The sequence below is a fragment of the Podarcis raffonei genome, chromosome 14, assembly GCF_027172205.1.
Source record: "Podarcis raffonei isolate rPodRaf1 chromosome 14, rPodRaf1.pri, whole genome shotgun sequence".
NCBI lineage: Eukaryota > Metazoa > Chordata > Lepidosauria > Squamata > Lacertidae > Podarcis > Podarcis raffonei.
Window position 1 is genome coordinate 51,146,699 of NC_070615.1, and position 13,585 is coordinate 51,160,283.

At 43.9% G+C, this 13,585-nt stretch overlaps 1 protein-coding gene across 5 annotated transcripts in view; it reads left to right on the forward strand.

Annotated features, from left to right (window-relative positions):
- SDK1 (sidekick cell adhesion molecule 1) overlaps positions 1 to 13,585 on the forward strand; it is a 589,097-nt gene that overhangs the window by 496,855 nt on the left and 78,657 nt on the right. For all 5 annotated transcript variants that reach the window (XM_053365834.1, XM_053365835.1, XM_053365836.1 and 2 more), the window contains exon 30: positions 12,915 to 13,109. In XM_053365834.1, coding sequence (XP_053221809.1) covers positions 12,915 to 13,109 — 195 coding nt within the window. The remainder of the gene's footprint in view (positions 1 to 12,914; positions 13,110 to 13,585) is intronic.

Genomic DNA, 13,585 nt, shown 5'->3' on the forward strand with positions numbered 1-13,585 from the left:
CCAAATGTCCACTAAATCCAAGTTGTCTGTCATCTCAAAAAAGGTCTTCGGTAGTCTACCATCCTTGGTGACTACCTGTTTTTGTGCCTTGTCCATATATGTAGATACCACTCCGTTCATATCTCCCAGCAGAACTACGTTGTAATCCAAATAGTCCATCAGGATCTCATGCAACTTTTTAAAGAAATCAGATTTCCCCTCATTTGGTGCATAAACACCTACTATCAAAAAATTTTCTCCCTGTATTTGAATTTCAACTGCCACAAATCACTATTATGACTAATTTGAGCTAGTTACCAAGGGAGGTGGGGTGGCCAGATGAGTCTGTGATGTGGTGAATGTATCTTTAAGTGGTGGTGGGACTACCTGGCACCTTGAAGGGAGTCAGTAGTGCAACCAGTTTTAATGAAGTCATCCCAATCCAGACCCTGAAGTACTTGACAACTGGTACCCCGTCACAAATACTCCCTTCAAGGGAAGGGACGTGCTTGAGAGCTTGGTAGCAGTCCAGCTCTAAGCGCTTTTGGAGGAAACTGATGATTTGACCTCTTTCAGTCAAATCAGGCCTGGTTTTGGGACAGAATCAGTTCTGCTTGCCCTGATGCACGAGCTTCTTCAAGGAATTGTGACGTTGTTGGTCTTGCTTGATCTTGGTTCACCACTACAGTAATTTCCTTCCTGGAAATGCACATAATTTTGCCCCTACTCGCATGGAAGCTTCTCACACCGGCTTTAAAAGGTTGCTGAAATTGCAGCTTTAGCATCTTGTGGTTCACCCCTGATACATATTGCACACAATTAACCAATGGACAACATTTGAAAAATGAAAGCTTAAGTCTTTCTGATTAATGTTAAGTCAATAATGCTAGGTACCTCCAAGCAATGCAATTATTTTGCTGTTTGTTTGCTTGCTTGCTTGCCTGTTTAGCAATGTCTGATAAGAGCTGTCTGAGTTCCTCCCTGGGAAATCTAGCAAACCTATTTGTTGTTTGGCATTTTTTGGCTGCCCCATAGTGATATATGATAAGACAATTGCACTTGTCTGACTTTGCCACCTAAGGCTGTCCCCTTAAATGGTGAGCTACTTTATACTTTGTGTCAAATAAAATCTGGAACCACTCATTGCGGACAACAATGTTTCCTCATATGGTGTGTTGCAGCCCCAAATTCTCCCTTGATTATAACAAGGCCCACAAGGTAGTTGGAAGCATCATTAGATATGATCTAAAAGCAGCTCTTTCAGAAACTTTTGGAAAGAAGGAAAGATTCATCACAGGCAGAATCCTGTTGGGTACTCCTGACATTCAAGTTGCTTATTTTATTTTCAAGGGACCTCTGTGCCTTGTGTGCTTATTACCAAATTAAGCCCAGGTACTGAGACACAGGATTCATGTATAAGGAGGAATTCCACCTACTGAAACAATTTGTTCGAAAAACAACTCATAAATACTTATCTTTTGTTCTCTGTCCCTGTTGCACTGCTGAGCAGCTCTGGATGGGGTTTGTGAGGTTGTGAGGTTCTGCTGCGGTGAGATCTTGAGCTATTCTCAAACCGTGAAATTCTTCACTGGTGAGAAGGAATTCTTAGTTAAGTGTGAAACTCAAAAATCCACAGCTTCATTCTCAGGCCAGTGATGAAGGAAAAACAAGCTTGCCCATGGGGTTTCAATGTGAAGGCCAAGGGCAGGTAGCCAGCTTGGTGTCCTCCAGGTTTTGTTAGACTCCCAACTCCCATCAGCCCCATCCAGCATGGCCAATTGACACAGGTGATTGTGGGAGTTGTAGTCTCCCACATCTTGAGGGACCACATTGGTTACCCTTGGCATATGAAACATCGTTGTTCTTTGGGACAGCTTTTGTGGTTCTTCAAATAGGCACATCAAACGGAAAGATTGTTCACTGTATTCATTTGTTGGCATTGTGGAATCCAACATGACTGTGTTAAAAGAGTCATGGTGGTGCAAGGTCAATACAACAGAAGGGTAAAATATGCCTTTGCTTGCCATATCTGGGCACTCTGGTGCCCACCTACTAGTACCTTAATGTTGCTTTCACATGAAGAAATATAAGATGTGAGAAGATCTTCCCCATCATGTTCCTTTAGTGTTTCCCTGGTTTGCTTCACCCTGAGTTTGCTCCTCCTGAATGTCAACTTAACCATTACATTTCTAATATTTTCTTCTGCCCTTGGAATTTGTCCAGTTTCCAGAAGAAGAGTTATAGCTTGTAGGTAGAGCACAATGCTTTGCATACAAGAGATCCTAGGTTCAGTCCAAGCATCTCCTAGCATCAGATCCTAGCATCTCCAGGTGGCATAGTGAAAGTCATCTCTGAAATCCTGAAGACTTGCTACCAAACAGTGGAGGTAGACAGTTTGACTTGATGTAAGCTCCCTAGGTTCATACATAACTTCAGTTTCTTCATTTCACTAGTATCCATTTTTCTACATTGCATCGCCAATAAAGCACTGCAAAATTACACTATTTTAAGTGGTTATATGTGATCACATCAATATTCTTTTTTCTCCTTTATTTTTATGATGAGGACATGCTCTCCCCCACTCTTGATAGAAATGTGCTTAGGTGTTTGGGTTTTTGGTGGAGTTTGACTATTTGTTGTTCATTTTACAATTGTGCCGCTGATTCTGTTCTTCTGCAGAAAAAGATTCCTGCTTCAGTCATGCGCACGATCACCTCAAAGCAGGGTGGTTTTTTTAGCAGAGTTATATCAATCTGCATATGTGCATTTGTAATGCAGCGGAGGGAAAATATATGAATGAGCTGAAAACTGTGAATGAACAGAGTTCTGTACAGAACTGAGAAACTAAAAAATGAAGGCTTTCTGATGTTCCACTTTGGGACCGAGGCCAAGTAATTTTGAAGTCAGGGGAGAAAATAGGATGGAAATATGTTCTGATATATCAGCAAGAAGTATACTGAAGACTTGTCTGTGCTGTACAATTAAATGGATTGACTGTCATGTCTTCTCTCCAAGTAAATCGTGAAGGAGCTAAAGATCTTCCAGTAGAGAATTCTCAGAACACTGGGAGAGAAGCAGAGACAGCAACGCAGGTGTAAAATCAGTACTGTTTTGTATCATGGATCCACATTACATTCTTAACATCAGTGCTTTTTTTCTATAAAAAAATGTTTAGGGCTACTCTCATTTTCCTACTCGTATTGAAATACTGCCTCTCAATGAGGCCAAACTTAGATTCACAAAATGTTTAGGGGTATGTGTACCTCTGCGTCCCCCCAGAAAAAAGCATTGCTTAACATAATTTGAGCTCCAACAGATGTGGAAGTAGCTGAAGTGTCCCATGATTACTACATCTTTTCTTTTTGAATGTTTGGTAATCTACTATAGGAAGGCATTGTCCAAGTCCTCATTCTGGCTTGGTAGTCTATAGCAGATACCCACACTAAGGTCGTGGTTGTTTCCGTCTTCTATCGTTTTTACCCATATACTCTCAATATGCCTTCCATGCTCCAGGTCATAGGTCTATTCACAAGTGTAAACATCCTTTACAGATCCAACTGCTAATCCTCCTACTATTTGGTCTATTCCTTTTAAATAAGTTATACTCCTCAATTTCTACATTCCAGTCTTGAGTCTCATCCCACCAAGTTTCAGCAATGCCTATTAAGCCATTTTTGCCATCCTTTATTAAAAACTTGAATTCATCTTGTTTGTTTCCCATACTCTGTGCATTAGTACAGAGACAATTAAAACCAAGAGTCATTCCCTGTACCTACTTCCTTTTTGTGGTTTCCTGCCTTTAGCAGGTTTCTGGATTACTGCTTCAGTTTCCTATTCATCAATGAAGCTATTATACCCAGCACCAAGTGTTCCCCTGTCATCTGTTATATTCTCTCTCTCCCCCCTCCCCCCACCCTTTCAGGTTTAGTTAAAAGCTCTCCTGATCAGGTTCATGATATGTAATTGCTTGTGGTTGGCTTATAAACCTTGGTTCATTTTAACTATGGCCTGATATTACATGCAGATGCTGTCGCAGATGCTGTCTCTGATGCTCATCAAGCTACAAAGTCACAAGGCAAGAAGATTTGGGAAACAAATCAAACTTTGGAGAAACAAGCCATTGCTTGTTTGATTGCCTGTCAGACAACTCCTGTTTAACATGTAGTTTATGAAATAAACTATGACTTAAACCAGCTGTGGCTAACCAATGCCCTGGACATTTGATCTGCCCCCTCAAAGACCACACTGATTTTGTAGCTGCAGCAATAAATAAATGAATGTAGACACAGCAGTGGGGTATGGCCTCTGCCCAGCCTAACAGTTTAATGGGGGTACATATTGCCTCCTCCCCAGACACCAGGTCAATCACTTGATGAGTCAGGAAGGGATGATAACCCCCTCCAGCTCAGCTGTTCTGTATGGAAAAGCTGAGAGAAGACTCTGTGCCTCTGAAAGCTTAAGCAGGCCTCTTTAAGATGCTCTTGCCTCCAAAAATAACTTTTAATTCAATCTGTTTGCAATGGTCTTGCTGCTGTCATCTTGTAGCCCTGTGAGGATACAAAGGGCTTGGCAATGAATGTTTTTTAATAACTTAGATCAAAACATAACTCAGCCTTTTGGAGATCGGCAGTATGAAAAACCAGGAGGCTCCTAGAGAGAAAAGTTTAAATATTTCACAGTGCCTTCTGGTGAACTCCAACTCTTATTTCCGAGACTGTGAAAGAGGTGCCATGTCCCTTGTATTTTTGATGGAGACCTCTTTTGGACCTCTCCCTCTCCCCACTTTAGACAAAGCATCGCATTGCTACTTCTGGAAATACAGATGTATTTCAAAACGTCAGCTGCAGAACTGGACACAGTCCAAGTTAGAAAATGGGTGTTTTGATCTCATGCTGCATTCATGCCCACCTCCAGCCTTTGAAATGCTAAATGTTAAAAATCCACACTGGAGCAACTTTAACCTTTCAGTATTATGCAGGGTGTTTCCCCCTTCTCTCCTCAAATGCTGCAACAAATTAATAAATGTCTGCATTTTCAGGTATGCATTTCAGCTTCTAGAGGCTGTCGGTGCTGGTTCTGAAGGGCTTTGTATGGTGATGATGAGCATAAAAGCAGCATTAGTATTCCGAGTACAAAGCCACACTCCTGCCTGTTTGCTTTGGGGAAAGAAGCAGGTGCCTTGGAGTGACCTAACATTTAACAGATACATTCAACTGTTGCCTTTTATTTGGTTCAGAAAGCTCCAGCATGCCAAAGTCACTTGCTTTGTACAACAGTCATTAGAAGACCACCTTTGGCACACTTTGTAAAATTCAGGCTTTAAAGAAGGACTCTCAGTAACCTGAAAGAGGCAAGTGTCAGGTTTATATGGGGAGTCACACCCAGACGAGAGTGGCAGGTGTTTGTATAACATGTAATAAATTTGCAGAGCATGCAATCATAAAATGTGGCGAGCAAAGCTGAGTTATTTTTAAAGAACAAAAACAACTTTCAGTTTTGGCTGCAGTCCTATGTGCATTTACCTGGGAGTAAGTACCACTGCATGTGATGGGATGTGCTTCTCAGCAGGATTTTCTTTGCTAGACAAAATAATGGATGACAGGTCTATTAGCAGCTCTTAGCTCTTCAGAGGCAGTTTTCCCTCGAGTAGCTTATGCTGGAGACAAACAAGAGGTCAGTTGGTTGCCCTTGCACCTTCTGCACTTTCCAGAGGCATTGCTGGAATGAGGATGCTGGGATGTTCAGTTCCAGAGAGTGCTTCTTTGGGTCTTATTTATACTGCCATCCTTGGTAGCACAGCCTTTGGGTGTTGCTCACTATTCCTCTTGTCAGTATCTCCTTGATGTGCCCTCTCACCACCCTTGATTCTATGGTGTATTATTGCACCAGCCAGTCACCCTATGTAATCTGCCAGTCAAAAATCCCTTTAAGTTTGATTGTTAAGTGCCCTGTAGTATCTGAATGACTGTCCACTCCGGTCAATCACTAGGGAGGCAGCAGTTTTGGTGAAAGCTTTGCTTATTAAAAATATATCCAGTCTCCATTCCATTCCAAATGCCAGTCATCTCTGTCTCTGCCACTGCTACTTTTCCTGCCATGAGTGAAGTTTGTTGGGGCATTGTGTGAGCAGGCAAAGATGACAATGGAGGATATGATGGGTGCTTGGGATGCCTGCAAATGTTTGGCACACACTTGTTTGGATTGCTGAGCTAATTCCCAATTTTGTGTGGTGGGAGAAAAACTTATTCCAAGTCAACTTGACTTGAGTCTCTGGGGAGCTTGCCATCACTACAAAAGCCCCCTTTTTTCTTCCTATATACAGGGCCATCTTTACCTGGGGGTGAAAAGGGTGCGGGGCACCCAGGCACCAAATTCTGGGGGGCACCAGGCGCCTGCCGCTGAAGCCGCCTAAGCTCTTAACTACCTGTTATGAAATAATAAATAATTTTGACCAAGCTAGAAAAACAAAATACATATATACCTAGGTATTACTGAAATGTTCTCGAAGCTACAAATATGAGTCTGACCAAACTGCAGGAGGCGGTGGAAGACAGGAGTGCCGGGCGTGCTCTGGTCCATGGGGTCACGAAGAGTCGGACACGACTAAACAACAACATTACTGAAATGTATTCCTACTGTTTCACTAAAGTACTTTCGACTTTGTGCACTCATTTATCAAAAACCCACCACACCAGCAGCCGCGCTTGTCATTCACAACAGCACTTTTTAATTTCATCACTTACAGTGCTGGGGTGCTGGGTGGATCTTTGCACCCTGGTGGCACATATGCTAAAGATGGCCCTGCCTATATACATAAAAATGTAAGCCTCCATCAGAGGATTTGCATAAAGGCAGGGCGAGAGGGAGAAAAAGAAAAGGCAGGTTTTAAAATGGTGGTTTTAAACAGCATCAGAAGTTTGAATAAAGAAGGGGTGGAGGGACTCAGAGGAGCTGTGAGGTGATGGGGATTCAGGTGAGGTATAAAAGGAGGGTGAGGGTTGGCAAGGAGGGTAGGAAGTTTGGTGGGGGTAGGCAAGCAACAGGAGCAGTGGGGGCAGCCCCTCGTACTACATAAATGTGAAGTCTGTACTTGGAGCAGAGCATGGATTGAAAAATCAGCTCAAAACAATGGTTGTGCGAAGCAGTCTCCAGACATGGCAATAATGCAGAAGTGAGATCATTCCATGGGAAAATTCTGCAACAAAAAAGAAGCAAAGACTAGGGAAACTGCTTGGGTGAAATCAAATGAGAGAAATCGATAGAGGTAAATGGAAAGTGTTCAAAGAGAAATTAATGTATGCCCTGGGGCTACAGAAGCAACGTAGCAATAAATGCAGCAAGCATTTTAAAGGCCATTAAGACATGAGGAGTAGAAACTCAGTATAAAACAGAATTCAAAAGATTGCTGAACGTAGTAAAGAACATCACAATAAAAAAATAGAGGAATAGACAGCATAGAATGGAGCCTGGATATGTTATGAGGTTGCAACAGCAATACTTTTTCAAGGCATAGAAAGACTCTAATGTTTGGGGAAATAAATGATAATGATGAAAAACTGCCTGGCAAGGAAAGCCCTAGAAATACTTATGCAAGAATTTAGATACTTCCAGTTCTGCTGATTCATATGGGCAGCATCCAGAATTCCAGCTCACTTCTCTCCCTGCCCCAATCTCCTCCTGCTGCCACATTTTCCCTTCCATGCCCTGGAGGTGAGCAGGTGAAGGAAGGGGACAGTGGTGGCTGTTATATTTTGACAATTTTGGGAGTGGGGAAAGAATGCCTAAGAGCAAACCTGGTGAACCAGCCAAACCAATTCTTTGCTAACCTTGGCTGGGCAGTTAAGTACTGCCATTTCCATGTCCAAAGAGGTTGCTCTGTTGCTATAGAGATAAATGGGTGGGCCTTTTCCCACCTCACCTGGCTTGATGCCATGTCATCCTAGGATGGAGAATAATAAGCCAAGGGGTACTGTGTGAGAGGAAGAGTTTTGGCTGATTCTGGTGGCTGGAGAATCAGAGACATGCTTGCTCTGTGTTGAACTGAAAGTGGTGACTTGGAGCTTCCCTGGAAAGGCAAATATGTTTGGTTTTTAATGCTGTGAGCCCCCTCCATCCTATGCTCAGGTTGTGTGTATGTGTAAACAAAACCATATACAGTGGTACCTCGGGTTACATATGCTTCAGGTTACAGACTCCGCTAACCCAGAAATATTACCTCGGGTTAAGAACTTTGCTTCAGGATGAGAACAGAAATCGTGCTCCAGTGGCGCGGCAGCAGGAGGAGGTCCCATTAGCTAAAGTGGTGCTTCAGGTTAAGCACAGTTTCAGGTTAAGAACGGACCTCCGGAACGAATTAAGTACTTAACCCGAAGTACCACTGTATCCTAAAGATACCATAGCCTCCATTGACCTTCATTTCAAGGAAAACGAACCCTGGGAAAGGGCAGGCACCCCTGAAGTCTTTTGCCACTCGGAGTTTGGAGTGGCGTGCGACAATATTGTGAGTTTGGCCCGCGGAGAACATAGAACTTGGCCACACACTGAATCCTTTTATGTGAGATCAGGGACGTCTTCCTGGTGACAACAGTGGGAAAGAATCTCAAGTGGACCCCAGTAGGAATCCCCGTCCCTTACATACAGAGCCATGCGTGTAGAGGGCATGGATGGTGCCGTTTGCTGAGAGAATCCAAGCAGATGCTTATAATCAACCAGCTGAACGAGTGTTTGAGTGCACTAATAGCTGAATATGCCCTTGTATCAATCCTGTACATGCTTGACTTGACATTATAGTTGAAGGGGAACAGAGCAAGGAATGAAACAGATCGAAACAGTTTGCTCTTGATAGCATGTGTACTTACTCTAATAACTTTATGGACTGGGGTTGGTTTCCTCGTAATGTTTTGTGTTTCCCCTTAAGGCTTTTGTTTTGATTCAGTGCTTACTTTAATTTCTTCTCCAACATTTGCACTCCTCGCGGCTTCCTACACATGGCTGTGTCTTTCTCGCTTCCTCTCGCCCCGACCCTTGCTTCCTCCAGCCTATTTTATCCCAGCCGAATCTTGCTGCGCCTTTTGGTTCTGCTTTCTGCATGCGTACAGAAACTGGAAAAGGTCAGAGCGCACCCCTTTGGCACCTCCCTCGATGTGATCTCTTTTCCAAAGCTTTAAAATAGTTAAATAAAGTGCTGTAGCATTTGTTAAATTGGGCCTAGATTTCACATTGTGCCTTGTGAGATACACATACCTGGGCAGGCTACATAACATTTGCAAAGGGTAAAACTAAATAGATTCAAAATTGAGTCTCTCTCTCTCTCTTTCTGGTTGCTATACGAGCTGAGCGTAGTTAATGATCTCTGAAGATTGACTCTTTTTAATGTGAATGCCTAACAGCACCCAGCTGGTACAATGTTCATCTAATGTTCCTGTTAACATGTTGCAGATTCCAAACAGATCAAAGAATGGGATGAATCCTTTTGCTCTTCTCTAGGTCAGCTGCCAATTTCTTACATAGAATGTAGAGCCGGTATTTTTAAATACAAATCATGCTGAAGCAAGAAAATATCCAGGTTTCAGAAGAGGTTTGGGCAGGATCTAAGTTACTTGTGCAATAAATGTGCATTTGTTTAAAATTGGAGCATATCCCTTTCTTATAGATTGGGTGGGTGGGTGTCAGTTGCTCATTCCAGTTTAGTCCCTGTTCTGAACATTAGTGTTTGCTTGGTCTTGGCCTAAAAGGTGGGGCAGGAATTATATAAATAAATAGCAGCAATTTAAACAAAAGCTATATATGATTATGAGTTTGGGGAAGGTCAGTCTGGATGATATCTTTGCATCCCTTCTAGGCCTGTGATTCTGTATCCAGTAAAGGCTAGAATCTAGTAGAGGAGGCTGCAGAGCCTGCCAAACCAGTTCCTTCGTTAAGGTGATGGCTTTGGCTGGCCTGTTGAGTGCCCTCATCTGCATCCCAAAGAATGAGCTGGGTTGCAAGAGCTACAACTAAGTGATGTTGCTCTCCAGGAAAGTGGGGGTTAAGCATTTCCCTCCACTCTCCTTACCTGGCTGGATGCCACATGATTCTTGGTGAAAGAACAATAGCCAGAGTTGTGTGTCTGTGCGTATGTGGAGTGATGCTAGAAGCTGGAGAACAGACACAATCCTAATGGGGAAGCAAAAATCTGCTTCAGTGTTAGTGCTGTGGGCTCCCGCATCCTATGCTCAGGTTGCATATATGCGTAAATAAAACCATATATCCTAAAGACGCCACAGTCTTCATTGACCTTCGTTCCAAGGAAACCAAACTCTGGGAAAAACACTTGGAACCCCTGGAGTCTCTAAGCACTTGGAGATTGGGGTGACGTGTAACAATATAAGGGCAACAGTAGAAACATTTGCACTTCTCTTAAGGGGTTTTTAGTTTTTTTAGTTTTTTATTCTATGAGAGCTACGTTGGGGCTTTTGATCTTTTCATAATTTGTTTTTGGCCATTAAGGGCAGAGTTGTTTATGCATGTTTGAAAATGAACCATATACCCATCTCTGTTTTGATTCTGGTTGTTCTCGCCTCGTAACCCTTCCTGGCTCCCACGCGTGGTTCAGGTGCTCTGGCAAAGCAACAACCCACTTTAGGTCCTTGATTTTACAGAGCCAAGTTTGAAAATCTATATTGCTCTTCTAATCTCTCATCTGTGCATTTCCTAGTTCCAAAATGGGCCTCAGCCACTGGGCTTGCTCTCAACTCTTGTCTGCTGCAATTTGAGTATCAATGAAACATGGTCTTCTCCTCTGGCGCCTCTGAAGCAGCAAAGTATATGAGACGTGACTCACAATGACACTTTGACTGGGGAAACAAAAGAAGCATCCATTTTCTCATTCAGCTGCCACAAATTATCCTCTTTCCTCCAGGGTGGTGGTGGGGAAAGACAATGACATATAGGGAGAGGACTGGATATCTGCAAAAGCATCACTAGCCCCACTGCACACAATTACCACCATCTGTATCCCAATTAAGCTACAAAGCCTGCATGAGAATACATAGTATGGATGAAATTGGCTCTACAAAGTACATTCCAAATCCTCTTTTATTACCTCTCGCCTTGCCTCAGTCATCGATGCTACTCTTCAACAGGAGATGCATGCTGTCCATCCAGCCTTTCCTTTCACTAGCATCTTTCTGCAGTTCTCCATCCATGAAGGATGCTCTCTTGCTTCCACTTCTCCTTTCTTTCATTGCAATTGAAATTTGGCGAATCTCTAAACCGCAGCAGGGATATCAAGTTCCACGGAGGGGATGGGCATCAGTTTCATGTTTCTGCAGAACTCTGGAGTTCAAAGGACAGTCAGAGGGCTAGCAGATGTCTGTCACAGTCAAGACCAGCTGCTTCTGTTTGGGGTTTATTTGGCTGCCGTTCTCCATGCTCCCCACCATGTAACTTGATGGAGCATTTAACTGTTCTCGCTATGAGCAAAACCATCCCTGCCATCCCAGATAGAAATTGATTTTGGAGCTCAACAGCTGGACTGGGTTTGTCATGAGCTGCAGAAGAAAGCGAAGCTGGCATGTTGGCAGGTGTTTGCAGAATGAGCTTGAGCAGTTGGTGCATCCTCCAACGAGTAGCCCATGAGGTGTTGTTGGATGCTACGCTGATGCAGATACTTGGACTCATAGAATGGTAGGATTGTAGAGGTGGAAGGGACTCCAAGGGTCATTGAGTCCAACCCTCCCACAATGTAGGAACCACAGCTAAAGAATCCTTGACAGATGGCCATCCAACCTCTGTTTAAAAACCTCCAGCTTGCTCCATCTCCCATGTGACAGGCCTTATATGTCCTCCCAGTCTCCTTTTATGCAGGCTAAACATAGCTCCTTCAACTATTCCTCCTAAGGCTTAGTTTCCAGACCATCGACCATCTTGGTCGCCCTCCTCTGCATACATTCCAGCTTCTCAATGTCCTCCTTAAACTGGAGAGTCCAGAACTGGAAGCAGGACTCTCAAGGTAATGAGTCCAGTGAGCACTATTGGAAAGGCTTCTACAGAGGCCGGGTAATTTCTTACCCCTCACCTGTCTCCAGCTATTCTCTCATCTCCCTGGGCATCCTCTCATTGGTGTATAATTCAGCCCCCCCCCCCCGAATATAAGCCTGGGTCTGGTAGGCGATTTGAAGATTCCCTGGGATCTTTATATGCACTGCCTTCATCACCATGGTGGACGAAAGCTTGAGTGCTGAGCAAGCAAATAAAATAACCCCCCCCCCATACACACACCACTGCCTGCTTCAGCCACTCTGCTTGATTGTCCCTCAGACTGTGTGATGAGAACTGTGGGTCTTTCTACTGAAAGAACTCTGAAAAAGTACATTGGGCACAAGAATCTTGTCTGTGTTTAGGGCCTCTAAAGGTCTTCGTCTCACCCAGGCACCTGTTATTTGAAGGACTGCTGAGATCCCCTGCTCAGTCCCAGAGCCTTCTCTCTCCTTCTCTGGGGGTTTGAGGTAAGGAGAGGCTGATATATTTCCTCGAGCATCCTTGCCTTGTCAAAATCCGCTCTGTGTGTGTATGTGTCTACCTTTGTTTGGTATCGGTGGCATTTTCACAGCGCATCAATATGCTCGAGGAAGATGAAACTGTTCTCGTATCTCGCTCTTTTAAAGAATGAAATGTGAAACAAATTTCATGGTGGATTATCACTCAGAAGGGCTTTTCCATTCATCACCAAGCCAGTAATTTCCCAGATAATACATTGCATTGGGCGGGCAGTAGGAGGAGGGCGTGTGCGTTCTAAAGCTCAGCTGGTAAACACTAAAAGAAGCAAATTCCATTGTTTTGCATTCAAATAAATAAGTAATTAGGATGTACTAATAGTCTTGGCTCTTTCCCTCTACGAAAAGACTGGGGAAACTAACCTCTCCATGTTCTTCTTGTCATTGTTCTGCGTTCAGGCTATCAAATCGCCTACCGTCTGGCAACCAGCAGCCCAAACAAGTTCACCACTGTTGAAGTTGGCTCCACCGTCAGGCAGTTTGTGGCGACAGATCTCCTCCCTGAGTCAGCATACATCTTCCGAGCATCTGCCAAGACCCGGCAGGGCTGGGGGGAGCCTCTGGAAGCCACAGTCATCACCACGGAAAAGAGAGGTAATGGCAGCAGCTGCGGGGGGGGGGGGAGGCAGTCATGACACTCTGTTTCCTGTAGTTGTCCAATGATCCTCACCAACTCAGGGAACAACCATGGATGCTCCTGCAGGTGATCTCACTGATCAATCTGGGATAGAAGGGTTAAGAGGTTTCAGGAAGTAACCTGGACCTCTGTGGCTCAACCCATTCCATGCACTTAACCTTGCAGGGTTGTCTTTTAGAGGGTCAGCTTATTTGCAAGTAGGTCATGCTGGAGATATACAGTGCCTTTTGTAATAAAACCATTTGTTTGCAAACAATCAGTGAGCAGATGGGGACCAAGCCCCCCTTGCAGGCAATATCGACAGCACATAGCACTATAACATGCCAAATGGAGGGGCAGGGAGGGGTACGTACTTCAAATCCTATATAGCACCAATTAAGTCCGATGGCCCACCAGTTCCTAACCACGTCTGCTGCCACATCTGCTGCAACCT